We start from the raw sequence: 16,942 nt of genomic DNA on the forward strand, positions 1-16,942 counted from the left end.
CAGGTGATCCGCCCACCTCAGCCTCCCAAAGTGCTGGGATTACAGGTGTGAACCACTGCACCTGGCCTGCAAATATTTTCATATGAATCATGAAATTGTAAGAAATTCTTTAAAAAAAATAACTTATTACAACTAAAAATACAAATAGCAATTCCTCAGGATCATCAGATATTATTTAATGTGTGTGTGTGGTGTGTGTGTGTTCATATATTCAAATTAATGTCCAATTAAGGTCCTAGAAACAGGACCAGTCCTGGTGGCTCCAAACCTGTAATCCCAGCACTTTGGGAGGCCGAGGTGGGAAGACTGCTGGAGCCCAGGAGTTAGAGACTAGCCTGGGCAACATGGCTAACACCATCTCCACAAAAAATGCAAAATATTTGCCGGGTGTGGTGGAGCATGACTGTAGTTCCATCTACCAGGGAGGCTAAGGTGGGAGGATCACTTGAGCCCAAGGTTGCAGTGAGCCACGATCACACCACTGCATTCCAGCCTGTGTGACAGTGAGACCAAGTTTCAAGAAAAAAAAAAAAAGTGGTACCACATTCTAGACTTCTAGACTACTTGTCTTTCTCTGAATATGCAATTAGTTTGCCAGTTTGTCTTCATATCACAAAGTTACTTAGTTACCTTTTTGCAGATTTTTCTTACCCTTATAATTCAGTTATAGTTCAGGGAAGCAAAATTAGATTTTCTTTCCATTGGACAATGAATCTTAAGCAAGTTTCTCTTGCAGATTTTACCACACTATGTAGTTATGTATCTATTGGTCATTTCTTCTGTAGTTTCGATTCCTGGATGGTCTGCTTCAATCAATTTTGTGCCCCAGGGCCTTGATACATGTTTACATTAGTTGTTAATTACAAAGACATATTACGATACAATTCTTTCCCCAATTAAAAACAAACCTAGGACGGGCGTGGTGGCTCACACCTGTGAGCCCAGCACTTTGGGAAGCCGAGGTGGGTGGATCATGAAGTCAAGAGATCGAGACCATCCTGGCCAACATGGTGAAACTCCGTCTCTACTATAAATAAAAAAAATTAGTTGGGCATGGTGGCGCGCGCCTGTAATCCCAGGTACTCGGGAGTCAGAGCCAGGAGAATCGCTTGAACCCGGGAGGCGGAGGTTGCAGTGAGCCGAGATGGCGCCGCTACACTCCAGGGGAGCGAGAATCCCTATTGAACAAAAACTAGTAGGCTTTTGTGACTATAAAGGAGCTGGTTGCATGCTGCATTGCCTTTGAGTAAGAGTGGAACCCCAACTAAGAAAGCACATCTGGTAAACATAAAGGATTCACCCAGACTTGTCCTGAATAAGACTCCGATTTCCCGAACTGAATCAGGAGTCCTTTAGAGCGACTCTAGCTAAGAAAGCCTGGCAGGCACTCCACTAAGAGTTTCAGGTTGGAAAATTGCGCCATCCGGGTATAGCCAGCACAACCGGAACTCCAAGAAAAACCTGGGCAACCTAATCTCTGCATAAGACTCCTTCCAGGTACCAGTGGGTTGAGGGCAGCGGGGTGACGCGCTGACGTCAAGTCACGTTCTTTTGCACGTCCCGCTTCCCCGCCCCTCTCCGCACTGTGACGTTCCCAGAGAGGAACGAAGCGTAAACAGCGCACGGCATTTCGGGAGCGGGATTGTTTCGCGCAGGAAGCAGGCTCCATTTTAGCGCCGCCCGCTGTCGCCATCTGTTTCCCTTCCCTCCCCCATACCCTCGCTCGAGTCTGAGCCCTAACGAGAAGGCTGGGCCTAGGCCGCTGGAAGCTGGAGTCAAAGGAAGGGAGAAAGGGAAAAAGAGGGAAGAGTCGAGAAGGCTGAGCGTTAAAGAGGCCAAGTGTGACGCGCGCAGCCGGGCGGACGGACTGACGGACGGGCCCGTGCTTCTGCCGCGGCTGCGGCACCCGCGCGAGTCGCGTCTAAGCGGCAGCGGCGGAAACCGAAGGGGAGCAATGGCGGCCGACAGTCGGGAGGAGAAAGGTTAGTGCGGAGAAAGGTGACGGGCGGAGGCGAGGCTGGGGCTCGGGAGTGGAGTGATGGAGCAGTGGTCGTCGTTGCGGGGCGGGAGTGGGGGTTGGGGAGGTTAGCTTGCCTCGTTGGGGAGCCGGTCGCCCCCACCGAGACACTTGGACTCATTGGCGGAGACCAGGCCTGCCCTTTCGTCCTCGGTCTCCATATGGCCTAACATTTCATCTCGGTAGGGTTTTTCTTTGATCCGGATTTCACGCTTGATTTTGCGTTTAGCTGTCTTGGGCTGAGAGGGGGCCTTTCTGAGTTGCAAGCTCCTAGGTTTATTTCCTGGTAGGATCATGCGGATGTAATGCGTATTTTCAGGACAACCATTTCTGTTAGACTAAAATTTGAGAACCCCTAATGCCGCGATCAACACTGGTAGTGTGGTAAGTGAGCATGTTTAAGAAGTGGCACTGGCAGATTATTAATCTTGAGAAATATCTGCAAATAACTTCTGGCTGTTCCTGTTCAATAGGCAACGGGAACTAGCCGTTTTGTTCCTCGAATACTCATTTTGGAAAAACATAGTACTTGGAAAAACGAATACTTAGTTTGGAAAGATAACTATGTGACTTAGGCTGGCAAAGAAATCCTGGGTCTATTATGCTAGAGAAACGTGTGTAGGTCCCAGAGGGTACAGTCAGAAACAAATGGATGCAAGTTATAGAGAGTGGGAGGGATAAATTTCAGTGAAATGTAGGGAGAACTGATGTTGCTATAATGGAAAGATATACTAAGTTTCCAAGCCCTAGAGATGTTAATGTAGGTCCTAGATCAATATCTGTCTGGAGAGTGGTTTAGATTAAATGCTGCTTTAAGATCTTTTTCAACCCTAAGATTAACATAATAGTCTTGGAAAGATTTTAGTTGATAATATGACAACGGTCGCTGCTCTGTGTCTCACACATCTCTTCTGTGTGCCTAACTGATTTGGGAGATTTTTGTGGGGGTTTGTTAAGTGGGCTCTCGAGTCAAGTTACTTAGGCCTGTGATCCTTTTTTCTTCATTTTTCTGGTTTCTACATCAGGAGGGTCTTCATGCTTTAGTGAACTGCCCTAGGATAGAGACAAGCTTGGAAAGTGGAGTGGGTGGGAATATGTTTAAGATACTGCCCTTATCCTAAAGCAGTTCTTTGATTAGGTTATAGCAGTTTGATGTTCCATCCTTAAACTAAATGCTAAAAAATCTCCCTGGGTTTATTTTTTGTTTTTTCTGAGAAATCCAGAAGGAATGTGAACATAGGATTGCATGGTGTTAGTGAGTAAAAGAAACTGCTTTTACTTAGTTAACTCAGTTATTAAAAATACGTACTCTTAATTAGTAAGTATTCAGCAAACATCTGATTGTAATTTGTGAGCTGTGGATATGGGAGTCTGTAGTGGTTGTGGTGGGCGAAATGAACCAAACACAAACATGAGTAAAATTCAGTACTTCTCAAGAATTCGTTGTCTAAGGTGAAAATATTTACAAGTCATTGATAGAGTAGACGCAGTGATGCACATTGAAGAAGAAAAGTAGATGATTTTAAAAGTTTTGCTTTAGAAATGATTTAGTGGTGATAATGCAATACAAAGGCATAAACTGTATAGCTATTATTGGGAAGGAGTGATGTCACCTGTTGTCTATACATAGGATACGTTTCCCCACTTTTGAGAAGGTTCTTTGCCTCACATTTGCTTAGTTTTTTTTTTAATTTAATTTTCATAACAACTTTATTTAAAAAGTTTATGTAAGTACTTTATCTTTATAGTTTAGAACAAAGATTGTTTCTGGGCTGCATGGAGAACTAGCACTTACCTACTGGAATTGTTTATTTCGTTTTGGGAGAGTTCTAGGTAACCTACAGGTTGTATCATTTACTTGATCATCATTGCACGCCTAGCTTTATAGTTAGAATCAATACTTGGCTCTTCCTCTCTTAAGGAAAAATGGTACTCTAAGTGCTTTATTGCCTATGAAACAGGAAATTATAAGGATAAACCCTCTAAAAATCTCAGTCATGTCACAAACGTTAAGTTCCTTCTCAAGTGATTCCATAAATGGTTTAAGATCTTGATAACAAATGAGTCTTAAGTTGCAGAAATTGGCAATTATATTAATCACAGAACAGTGAAAAGACTCCTGTTCATAGAGTTCTTGAATTATGGGTTTTGCACCTATCTGGGTAATAAAGACATTAATTTCTATAATCTATAATGATGCTTCTATAATATTCATACCTAGAAGCTGAAACCCATATAACTGGGCAGATTGCTAGGTCCCTGTGATTCCTGTGGTGATAATTTGCCCAGTAAACTGGATTTGAAAGGTGTTGCAATGTTGATGTTAACTAATATTAAATGCCGTTTTTCTATATAAGGAGGAAATATGCATCTTTTCTGTTATTGCAGACACCTTGTATAAATTTTATTAAGCTTTTACAAAGTTTCCTACAAAGAACAGTTAAAAAATAATCTATCCAAAACGTGTATGAGTAATGTGTAATGAGTTACTGCATTAAAAATAACATTTTTTCTACATTACCCAACTGGAAGCTCCCTGAGGGCCCAGAGTACATCTGTCTTGTTCACTGAGTTCTTTGTATACAGTAATTGTGTTTCAGTACCTTGAATATTTACCAGGTTGGACTTCGTTAACTGATTGGTTATATGACATGTGCAGTGTGATAACCAAAGCTAAGAGTTTCTCAGTTTAAGTTATACAACACTTTTCCCCCCACCCCCAACCTCTACCAGCCTTATTCCTGATAAGTATGTTCTTTTTTTTTTTTTTTCTGAGACGGAGTCTCGCTGTGTCCCCCAGGCTGGAGTGCAGTGGCGCGATCTCGGCTCACTGCAAGCTCCGCCTCCCGGGTTCATGCCGTTCTACCACCTCAGCCTCCGAGTAGCTGGGACTACAGGCGCCCGCCACCACGCCCGGCCAATTTTTTGTATTTTTTAGTAGAGACGGGGTTTCACTGTGTTAGCCAGGATGGTCTCGATCTCCTGACCTCGTGATCCGCCCACCTCGGCCTCCCAAAGTGCTGGGATTACAGGCTTGAGCCACCGCGCCCGGCCGATAAGTATGTTCTAAGACCCACAGTGGATACCTGAAACAATGGATATTACTAAATCCTATATATACTGTGTTTTTTTCTATATGTACATGTCTATGATGAAGTTTAATTTATGAGTTAGGGACTGTAAGAGATCAGCCACAACAGTAATAAAGTAGAACAGTCATTACAATATGCCATCATCACTACTCTTGTGCTTTGGGCCTATTATTAAGTAAAATAAGGGTTACTTTCAACATTGGCACTGCCATATGTGAACAGTTGATCTACTACCCGAGACAGTTAGCTAAATGACTAATGGCAGGTAACATATGTAATGCAAATATTTGTTGACCAAAGGAATGATTCACTTCCCAGGCAGGACAGAGTGGGACGGTGCATAACTTCATCACACTACTTAGCGCGCAGTTTAAAACTTATAAATTGTTTATTTCTGGAATTTTCCATTTTTGTATTTTTGGACAGTGATTGACTCAATTGACTGGGGGTAACAAACCCTCAAAAGCAAAACCTTGGATAAGTGAGGGACTACTGTATATATACACACAGTTGTTGTTTTCAGACAGCCTCTATCTCCTAGGCCAGAGTGCAGTGGGGGCAGTCATGGCTCACTGCAGCCTCAACCTCCCAGGGCTCAAGTGATTCTCCCATCTCAACCTCTCTAGTAGCTGGGACTATAGGTGTGTACCAGCATGCCCAGCTAATTTTTTATTTTTAGTAGAGACGAGGTCTTCCTATGTTGCCCAGGATTATCTTGAACTCCTAGGCTTAAGCGATCTGCCTGCCTTAGCCTTCCAAAGTGCTGGAATTACAGGCATGAGCCACCATGCCCAGCTGTTATACACACGGTTACATGCAGGCATATACAAATATATATACACACACACACAGAGTCTTGTGCACACACATACAGTTATGTGTCATTTAACAGTGAAGGTGGGCATTGTTAGGTGGTTTCGTTGTGTTATCATAGTGTGTTTACACAAACTTAGGTGGTATAACCTACTACATATCTAGGCTGTATGATATAGCCTATTGTCCCTAGGCAACAAATCTGTACAGCATGCTACTGTAGGCAGTAGTAACACAATGGGAAGTATTTGTGTATCTGAATATCAAAATGATAAAGGTGAGGCATTATAATCTTAATGGAACCACTGTCGTTTATATATGCATTTCATCATTGACCAAAATGTTGTGGCACATGATGACTGTGTATATACTATGGCTCTCGCTATAGTAATTTCTTAGGATAAAATTGCCTTTCCTGGTTCACTTTAGTTTGGGCTGTGTAAAGCATAGAGTATGTAATTGATATTCCAATATATTCATTTTATCTATAGGAGAAGTAAGGTAGAAAATCTTAAATGCTTTCTTTGCACTTAAATTGTATATTTTTTAGAAGACAGCAATTTTGGATGGGAAATCCAAGTTTTTAAACTTCATTTGGAGGAATGAGAATTTTGAATGACAAAAACTGAGAAACTAGTCTAAACGTACAATGTACATTACAAGATATAGAAGGGGGAGGGGGAGGTTCTAGTAATCTTGCTTCATTGCCAGATCCCACTAAAATTATATTAAATGAGTTAAAATATAATTTATTTTGGTACCTTGTGTTAGAAAACAAAATGTGTGATATATTTAATATTTAACTTTCTTTAAATACTAAACCTTAGTCTGATGCTGGAACCTCACATCTTAATAAATAGTGCAGTCTTCTGACCCAGAAGCTTCTGCAGTAAAAAATGACTGTCCCAGATAAAGGTTAATTTTCTACCCTGGTATCTCTGGAGTTAAGGTTTGTGACCTTCCTGGACAAGAATGTAAAGATTATGGTAAATTTTAAGTTTCCATGTTTACCTAAAGCAGATATCCCCCAGCCAAGCAATAAACAGCTAGCTTTGTTATTCCTTTTTTTGAGATGGAGTCTCCCTCTGTGGCCCAGGCTGGAGTGCAGTGGCCTGATCTCAGCTCACCGCAAGCTCCGCCTCCCAGGTTCACGCCATTCTCCTGCCTCAGCCTCCCGAGTAGCTGGGACTACAGGCGCCCACCACCTCACTCGGCTAGTTTTTTTGTATTTTTTAGTAGAGACGGGGTTTCACCGTGTTAGCCAGGACGGTCTCAATCTCCTGACCTCGTGATCCACCCGTCTCGGCCTCCCAAAGTGCTGGGATTACAGGCTTGAGCCACCGCGCCTGGCCTAGCTTTGTTATTTCTAACATCTTGTCAGTTAGCCAGGACGGTCTCAATCTCCTGACCTCGTGATCCGCCCGTCTCGGCCTCCCAAAGTGCTGGGATTACAGGCTTGAGCCACCGCGCCTGGCCTAGCTTTGTTATTTCTAACATCTTGTCAGTTTTTGAACAGGCTTTAAAAATAATGATGATTTTTTTTTTGGTTGTGGGGGGACAGGGTCTTACTCTGTTGTCCAGGCATTTACTGCACAACTTACTCTGTTGTGCAGTAGTGCGATCAGGGCTCACTGCAGCCGCGACCTCCCAGACTCTGGTGATTCTCCCACTTCAGCTTCCTGCGTAGCTGATAATAGTACAGGTGCGGTGCGCACCACTAATTTTTGTGTTTTTTGTAGAGATGGGGTTTCGTCACGTTGCCCAAGCTGATTTCATGCTCCTGAGCTCAAGCTATACACCTGCCTTGGCCTCCCAAAATGCTGGGATTACAAGTGTGAACCACCATGCCCGACTTGTTACCCTTTTTATATCCTTGTTTACTTCCTATATCCTGGGAATCTATACCTTTACCTCAGAACTCATTTTGCTAATAGTTTGTGATTATAATATTAATACAAAACATTCACACATGATTATACTTTCACGGAGGAATCTAGCAGCCAACTATGGAATCTAGCAGCCCACTGTTTCGTTTTTAATTGAGGCAGCACTTAAAAGTCATGCAATTCCAAATAAAAATCTGGGTTTCAGAGTCCTCTTGAAAATGTGGAAGATTTGGCAACAGAGTGCTTGCAACTGTCAAGGAAGTTAATCTTTGAGTAGGATTGTCCCCTTTAGCTTTCCTCCTCTTTCCCAAAGTATTATATACTGTATACTAAAACTAGTTTGATGTTCCTGTGCCTCATATGAAACTGAGGCTTGGGTTTTTTTGAAGTTTAAGATCAGTGTTATGCAGGGTTTGCAAATGTGTGCATGCCAGAATCTGGCAGATAAAGTACTTGCTTAATACATTAGGTAATAGTATCATGGGTTTTTTGTTTTGTCTTTTTTTAAAGAGCCAGCATGCTCTTTGTTCAGGTAGTGATAGTAAATACACTGATTCACCAGATACAAACTCAGATTGTCTCATGCAAATCTTTGACATATGTTACCTTCTCTGTGTCTTAACTGAAGACTAGACTACTCCAGCTGGTTGTTTTCAGGTGAGAATCTGGGCCCCTAATAATCAAGTAGTATTTTTTTCAGCAGGTTTTCATATTAAATCCTTAGAATTTTTTAAAACAACATTCAAGAGCTGAGTTTATTCTATTGACTGCTAGTATAAAACTTCTGGATGGATTTGAATTTTAACTCTAAATGTAAATACTGTTTAATGTAGGATTGTTTTATTAAGTTTATTTGTTGCACTGGCACAGTATAAAAAAAAATCCATCTTTTTGTGACATCTTAATTTTGGAACAAAATTTTATAGATTTTAACCTGAGGTCAGGAGTTCGAGACCAGCCTGGCCAATATGGCAAAAACCCTTCTCTACTAAAAATACAGAAATTTGGCTGGGCCTGTTGGCGGGTGCCTGTAATCCCAGCTACTTGGGAGGCTGAGGCAGGGAGAATTGATTGAACCTGGGAGGTGGAGGTTGCAGTGAGTTGAGATCATATCACTGCACTCCAGCCTGGGCAACAGAGCAAGTCTGTCTCAAAAACTTTTTTTTTTTTTTTTTTAAGAGATTTAAAGTGATTTTTAAAGGCCGGGCTCATGCCTGTAATCCCAACACTTTGGGAGGCCAAGGCAAGTGGATCACCTGAGGTCAGGAGTTTGAGACCAGCCTGGACAACATGGCAAAACCCTGTCCCTACTAAAAATAACAAAAATTAGCTGGGCATGGTGTGGTGAGCGCCTGTAATCCTAGCTACTCGGGAGGCTGAGGCAGGAGAATCACTTGAACCTGGGAGGTGGAGGTTGCAGTGATCCCAGATTGTGCCATTGCACTCCAGCCTGGGTGACAGAGCGAGACTCCGTCTACAAAAAAAAAAAAGTTATTTTTAATGTCTGTATAGTTCTCTATATAGACATCTGAAAAAAACTTTCATTGTGAAGTGCTTTGTGTCATAGAAATTAGGAGTTTTGTAGTGCATGAATTGTATGTTTATAGACCTTTTCGTAACCTGGCATTTCTAATCTTTGTTTACTGTTATTATTCTTGGGTTGGGATGCTACTGTCAAACTATTGTGAAGTAATTTAAAGCATACATATTTCTATTTATATAGAATATCAATAATGTTAAATTTCAGGACAAAGGAAATGGTTAAAAACATTTGTTCAGGTAGGTTAAAGAAAGTCAACCTAGAACTAGTGGATATTACTTCATATCTTAAAGAGATAATTCTTAAAAATGGATATGCCAGTGATGATTGTAATCTTTAATAGCAGTAACTTGTGAGAGTATTAAAATGTTTCTGCTTTTGTAATTCATTCTACTTTAAAAAAAAGAATTAAAATGTATGGGAGGTGTACTTTTTCAAGTCAGTGAAGGATAAGGCCAGTGGAAGCAGTTTATATTAGCTTTATAACTTAATACTATAAGCTTTAACACTGACCTATTTAAATGAATTTTTTTGTTACTAAAAATGCACTTCACGCATATAATTAAAATATTTATCCTTAAAACTATAGTCATTTTGGAAACATCTGTCATGTATTATATATGACACTTCTGTCAACAGTGATTAGAGTATGTGTCCCCTCCTTTTGAACCTAGGTAAGCTTTTGTGATGAATAAATACTGTGATAGTGTTGCTGGATTTCTCCCTGGTCCTTTCTCTGTTGGGACACGAGTGTCCTAAACTACCATGTAAGAGGTCTGCCTACTCTGTGGCTGCCATAGTAATGAGTAATCACACAGAGAGAATTGGAGAGGCTCCAGCTTTGAATCTTCCCAGCCTAGACATCAGCCAGACTTGTCAATGAACAAGGCTTCAGATGATTTCAGCCCCAGCCCTAGCCCCATTTAACAGCAGCCACATCGGAGACCCAGGTCCAGCCCTGGAACCATGAGTCATAATGAAAAATGTTACTGTTTTAAGTCAAGTTTTAGGGTGATCATCTTACACAGCAGTAGAAAATTAGAACATGTATGTATATACCATATCTGTTTTGTTGAAGAAGGGATTTTGTTTTGTGTTCTGGACCAGGTTTTATATATATCATGTAGCCCATTAGCAAGAGGATTGGGGCAGGCAACCTCTTAAAGTCTGATAGTGATAAGGAAGGGGAGTCTTAAAAGTTGAAAACTCACAGAAGATTCAAATGTCCTCCTTTTCCTGTCCCCAAAACTGATCTTTTTTAAGTGCCTCTTAAGAGAGGTGAAGAATCTTGAACTCAGAAAGACTGGGAATTTCCTGATACCTAAATGTAAGTTATAACCTGTATTTTCTTAACCTCCAAGACTTTTTCCCTTGTATATCATATTCCAGTGTATGTATAAGGAGTTTCAGTGATGGAGAAAAGTAACTTAAAATTTGGTCATTTGTATTTTGTCAGGGGTGGCAAAACTTTTTGTAAAGGGCCAGATAGGCTTTGTGAGCTATAAGTGTTTTCTGACATATTCTTTGCTTTTTTTTTTTTTTTTCCTTGTTAAGAAGCACCTTAAAAATGTAAAAACCATTCTTGCAGGCCATTCTAAACAGGCAGTGGGCCACGTTTATCCTGTAGGTTTTAGTTTGCCAGTTTGTGGTAAAACCACAGTTTATTGATTTTATGGACTGTAATATGGATAAAAGTGTATACGTCGTTTAAGTGAGGATGTTATAGTTGATTTTGAATATTTCAGTAGATTTTAAATGCAGTGTTAAAGATATAGAGCTTTCTGGTGCACTGATTTGAAATTTATGTTCTAGTATGTATGTCCTTTTAATATTTTGCATTTGTGTTCTTTATACTTTGGTTAAAGGTGCTTTTATTGTTCCCCATCTAATTTAACTGTAGATTTGTAAAGCCAGAACTTCATACTAATATGTTTGTTATTAGAAAAGTGTATTTGGTGAACTTGAACATTTGCACTTCTGTTTCTTTATCTGCTAAGTAATGAATGATTAAACATGCCTTATTTTATATGATTTGTATGTATGATATATTTTTAAAAAGATAAGATTTTAAAGTGACAAAGTAGTTTTAAAAAGTAGTAAGCATTGGTTAATATTTGTTGTCTTGAAAAAGGTTGTAGGTGCTTTCTAAAACTGCAACCAGTGTCTGAATTTGAATTCATTAAATCTTTTTAAAACAGTAATACCCCCTTTTATAGGAAAACCAGGCTTTAAGTGTCTTTGAAACTTAAATTTATTTAAATTAACATTCTGCAAAATTCATTCTGTATTAAATTTAGCATGTCTAAAGTGTATAATATATAAATGTTCAGGGTTCGGGGGTGATATTTCCAAATAAGATCTAGTGATTTTATGAAAAGATTTGTATAGCATTATATTTGCCTGTTTCATTTGATAGTCTTAAATTTTTTCTTTTTGTTTTTTGCAAATGTATTTGATTCTGTGAAGACCTGTTGGATCTACTTTTTTATTGATTAATGAGCTTTGACCCAGTACTTATTAAACATCTGTAAAACGTGGATTTACTTCTATCAAACTATTTTTTTTTTTAATTTATGATGTAGAGTCCAAAAATGGTGTTTGCCACCGTTCAGATCTTGAAGGAATTTTGTCTTAGCAAAAACGTGAATCTAGATGATGAGAGAAGCTTTTTTGTTTGACATATCTGGATTTTAAATAAGATTTTTAAAAAGTAAACAAAAATAACCCATGTAACCTGTTTTCATTTTAGAAAAATGATAGAAAGTACATATCAGCATTGGTACCACCCAAAATAATCAATTTTGCTATTCCAGACATAGTAGTTTTCAGATATCTTTAGACTGTGTCTGTCTTCAAATGTAAAGGAAAATGTTATCTTTTCGATTCCCTGTGTAACCTTATCATTTGTATTAACTATTCTCTTCAGTCACTGATGTCTTTCCCACTTTGGGGAAAATTTGAATCCCATTTAACCTGTTTATAGCCCCCAGGTTAATTAATAGACCTTGCTGTAATTCAAGTGGGCTTTGTTTTTTCCCTCAAGCCACAAATATAATTGTTCTGTCTCATCAGTTTTCATTGCTTTATACTTCCTCTTTGGCACAACTTAAATTTGGAAAAATTTTTTTGGTATTGGAATAGTTAATGTTTAAACATTTACTATTAGCATTAGTACATTATTTTAAAATTTAAAATGGTATTTGTGTGTATTTCTAAGGTTTGTCTTGTTGGACAAGGTGGAAGTGGGGACAAAACTGAGTTTTATGCTTTCATGATCATTGAATATGTCAATATAGTCATAGTTCCCTTGTCTGAATAAGTTTTATGCTTTTACAGTCCACACCAGCAGGCTCTAAACGTTTTTTTATTATATAGTGCATTGATAATTTTTTCATTTAACTTCCTTTTTGACATAATTTCACATAAGCATAATAGCTACAAGTGCAGTGTGAAGAATTTTCTTTTGGTGTCCAGCGACATTCTGCGAATGTTAGCATTTTGTCACGTTTGTCTCATTCTCTGTGTCTGTGTGTGTGTGTGTACATGCGTGTGTGCACACTTTTTCCTGAACCATTTGTAAGTTTTAGACATAATACAGCTTTGTCCCTGAATACTTAAATATGTCTTATAAGGACTTTCTTTGACTTAATCATAGTACAGTCAAAATTAGAAAAATAACGTTGATACTTACAACCTTTTTCAAGACAACAAATATTAACCAATGCTTACTACTTTTTAAAAATATTTTGTCACTTTAAAATTTTATTATTTTAAAAATATATATACAAATCATATAGAATAAGACATGTTTAATAATTCATTACTTAGTAGATGAAGAAATAGACGTGCAAATGTTCGAGTTCACCAAATAACGTTGATAAACACGTTAAATGGAATACATTTATGTTGATACAAACTATTCAGATTTCACCAGTTTTTCCAGTTATCCAATATTGTGGGCTGTGTTCAGTTTTCATGCTTCTCTAGTCTGCTTTGATATGTAATAGTTCTTTTTTTTTTTTTTTTTTTTGAGGCGGAGTCTCGCTCTGTCACCCAGGCTGGAGTGCAGTGGCCAGATCTCGGCTCACTGCAAACTCCGCCTCCCGGGTTCACGCCATTCTCCTGCCTCAGCCTCCCAAGTAGCTGGGACTACAGGTGCCTGCCACCTCGTCTGGCTAGTTTTTTGTATTTTTTAGTAGAGACAGGGTTTCACTATGTTAGCCAGGATGGTTTCGATCTCCTGACCTGATCCGCCCGCCTCGGCCTCCCAAAGTGCTGGGATTACAGGCTTGAGCCACCGCGCCCGGCCTGTAATAGTTCTTACTCTTTGTTTCATGACTAGTGACATATTTGGATACCCTTTACTTTGGATTTGTCTGATATTTCCTCATGTAGGTTCAGCTTTTCCATTTTGCATAGAACATTACAAAAGCTTAGTTCTGTTCTCAGAGCGTTGTAACAGGAGGTCCATGATGTTGATTTGTCTCATTACTGGTGATGTTAACTTTAATTATCTGGTTAATTTGGCCTGTGCGACATTTCTCCACTGTAAAGTTGTTTTCTCTTTGTAATTGTGGAGTGCACATTTTTGGTAAATGTGTATTTATAGGTTGTACATACGTATTTCTCTACTAATTTATTGTACACATTTTTAAGCCATCAGAAATTTTAGAAATTTAAGAATGAGGTAAAAATAGAGACATTCTTACATTTTCTTTTTATGCTCCAATATATCTTTTCATGCCTTCTGAGATGTATACTCCTGGCTTTGTAGACCAGATAGCCCAGACTTCTCTTTCTCTGTGTGTGTGTGTGTGTGTATGTATGTGTGTGTGTGTGTGTGTATCTATGTATGTATATATATTTTGAGACACTCACTCTTACCGTCCAGGCTGGAGTGCAGTGGCGTGATCTTGGCTTACTGCAGCCTCTGCCTCCCGGGTTCAGGTGATTCTTGTGCCTCAGCCTTCCGAGTAGCCGGGGTTAAAGGCATGTACCACCACGCCCTGCTAATTTTTATATTTTCAGCAGAGCAGAGTTTTGCCATGTTGGCTAGGCTGGTCTCGAGCTCCTGGCCTCAAGTGATTGGCCTGCCTCAGCCTACCAAAATGCTGGGATTACAGGCATAAGCCCCCATGACTGGCCAATTCTTGACCCTCTATTGTTTTATAGAAATTAATCTTGTGTCTTGATTCTGAAATAAAAATAATGCTTTTTTATGTAAAAGTGAAGTGAAAGCTCCCTGGGCACTTGTGGCCTCACGCTTAGTAAGTACTCAAAAGTACATGCTTAATGATAGTGATTTTTCCCTATTAATTTTTAATTTGATTTGCAGATGGAGAACTTAATGTTCTAGATGATATTTTGACTGAAGTACCAGAACAAGATGATGAACTGTATAATCCAGAGAGTGAACAAGATAAAAACGAGAAAAAGGGTATGTAAGAGTTCTATTATTTTTGAAATAGCAGTATAAATAGAGGAGATTTAATTTCTTAAGAAAATGACTTAAATGCTTTTTTGTACTTGTTCTTTGAGGCAGTTAACACTAAATGTACATAACAAACTGATATCCATATGAATGGGGATAATCTGTTTTTTTCTAATATATGAAACTTTTCAAATATATGGATTTATTCCCGTAGTTGAAAGCTATGTTTTCTTTTAGATTAATTAACTCTGGAGCAGAAATCTTTCAGAAGACTTTTAAAGAAATGAGGCCTTTTCCCCCCTTCCTAATGTATATTATTGTCAATCTTTGGTGAAATAAATGGAATATACTACAAATACTACTACTACTTTTTTTTTTTTTTTTTGTATTTTAAAGGATCAAAAAGAAAAAGTGATCGAATGGAATCTACTGATACCAAACGACAAAAGCCTTCTGTCCATTCAAGACAACTGGTTTCTAAGCCACTGAGCTCATCTGTTAGCAATAACAAAAGAATAGTTAGTACAAAAGGAAAGTCAGTCACAGAGTATAAAAATGAGGAATATCAAAGATCTGAAAGAAACAAGCGTCTAGATGCTGATCGGAAAATTCGTCTATCAAGTAGTGCCTCCAGAGAACCTTACAAGAATCAACCTGAAAAAACCTGTGTCCGGAAAAGGGATCCTGAAAGGAGGGCCAAATCTCCTACGCCAGATGGTTCTGAGGTAGTAAATATTATTGCAGATATAAAACAGAAAGCCATTCTTTTTGAGGCTTTAGAACTGTTTATTCACCCTGACCTTGTCTTTTATATGACTGCTGATCCCCTTTTTCTTTAAACATCAGAGAATTGGGCTTGAAGTGGATAGACGTGCAAGCAGATCCAGCCAGTCTTCTAAGGAAGAAGTGAACTCTGAAGAATATGGCTCTGACCATGAGACTGGCAGCAGTGGTTCTTCTGATGAGCAAGGCAACAACACTGAGAATGAGGAGGAAGGAGTGGAAGAAGATGTGGAGGAAGATGAAGAGGTAGAAGAAGATGCAGAAGAAGATGAAGAGGTGGATGAAGATGGAGAGGAGGAGGAGGAAGAGGAGGAGGAAGAGGAAGAAGAGGAGGAGGAGGAAGAAGAAGAAGAATATGAACAGGATGAGAGAGACCAGAAAGAGGAGGGAAATGATTATGACACTCGAAGTGAGGCCAGTGACTCTGGTTCTGAATCTGTTTCCTTCACAGATGGGTCCGTCAGATCTGGTTCAGGCACAGATGGATCAGGTACTACTTTTTATTTGTAAAAGTTTGTCTTTAAAAAAACTTGATAGGTTTTGATCTTGAAAATGTTTAAATTATAAAATTGTTGAGGAGATGGGGGATATTAATAGGATTGTCTTGTGATCTTTTATAATTATATGCTGTTGAATGTTATAAATATATTTGAATAATCTTGAATACGATTTGCATATTTTAGTAAAGGCCATTTCCTAGCTACAGATTGGTTGCGTTGTAAATGAGCACAAGTCCATTTGATTCTGTATAAGGAAATGTATTTCAGATTTCTGTAAATTCTTAGATTTTCATACCAGTCAGCAGTTTATTTAAACACTGATATACTTGAAGTATATTCATATGAAACCTGTCCACTGGGTATTACAGTATTTCCTTGGTAAAATATCCCTGGATTTCCATCATATGGCTTCAGAATCAAAACAAATCATTTCTTTTTTCCCTGGGAGCACAGACTTTTCTTCTAATTCTGTGTCTGTCAGTTGACTGGCTGAGACAGGGTCGACAGGAGGGCTGGGGTGTAAGGTATAAGATGGAGACGAAGACTATAAATAAAATTCTTGTGGAAAAATCAGGTAAGAGCTGTCTTGAGTCATTTCTTCAATGCTGTCTATCCTGCCTCTCTATACCTATGAGACAAAAATGTATGACTGTTAGATAGTTGGAGGCACTAGTCTTAGGGGAACCTTTCTTGGGGGGAGGGTACAGGAAGGAGAGGTCAGGGTACTTACAGAGCACTGTATGACTGTCTTATGTAAAGATGCTACCAGATTGCTACATAAGCAAAATGTACTAAACGTAAGAAAATTCCTATTTTTTGAAATACATTTACAGTTCCATTATTATAGAATTTGATCATTTATAATAGTACATTTTATATA

The 16,942-nt window shown here is 39.0% G+C and overlaps 1 protein-coding gene across 2 annotated transcripts in view; it reads left to right on the forward strand.

The window, feature by feature from the left end:
* The first annotated feature begins 1,606 nt into the window (after window positions 1–1,606).
* Window positions 1,607–16,942, forward strand: part of YTHDC1 (YTH domain containing 1) — a 40,891-nt gene continuing 25,555 nt past the window's right edge. For both annotated transcript variants that reach the window (XM_011940270.1, XM_011940271.1), the window contains exons 1-4: window positions 1,607–1,982; window positions 14,684–14,785; window positions 15,176–15,504; window positions 15,626–16,052. In XM_011940270.1, the coding sequence (XP_011795660.1) occupies window positions 1,955–1,982; window positions 14,684–14,785; window positions 15,176–15,504; window positions 15,626–16,052 (886 nt within the window). In that variant the 5' untranslated portion in view covers window positions 1,607–1,954. The remainder of the gene's footprint in view (window positions 1,983–14,683; window positions 14,786–15,175; window positions 15,505–15,625; window positions 16,053–16,942) is intronic.

Source organism: Colobus angolensis, unplaced genomic scaffold (assembly GCF_000951035.1).
Source record: "Colobus angolensis palliatus isolate OR3802 unplaced genomic scaffold, Cang.pa_1.0 Scaffold189, whole genome shotgun sequence".
Classification (NCBI taxonomy): Eukaryota; Metazoa; Chordata; class Mammalia; order Primates; family Cercopithecidae; genus Colobus; species Colobus angolensis.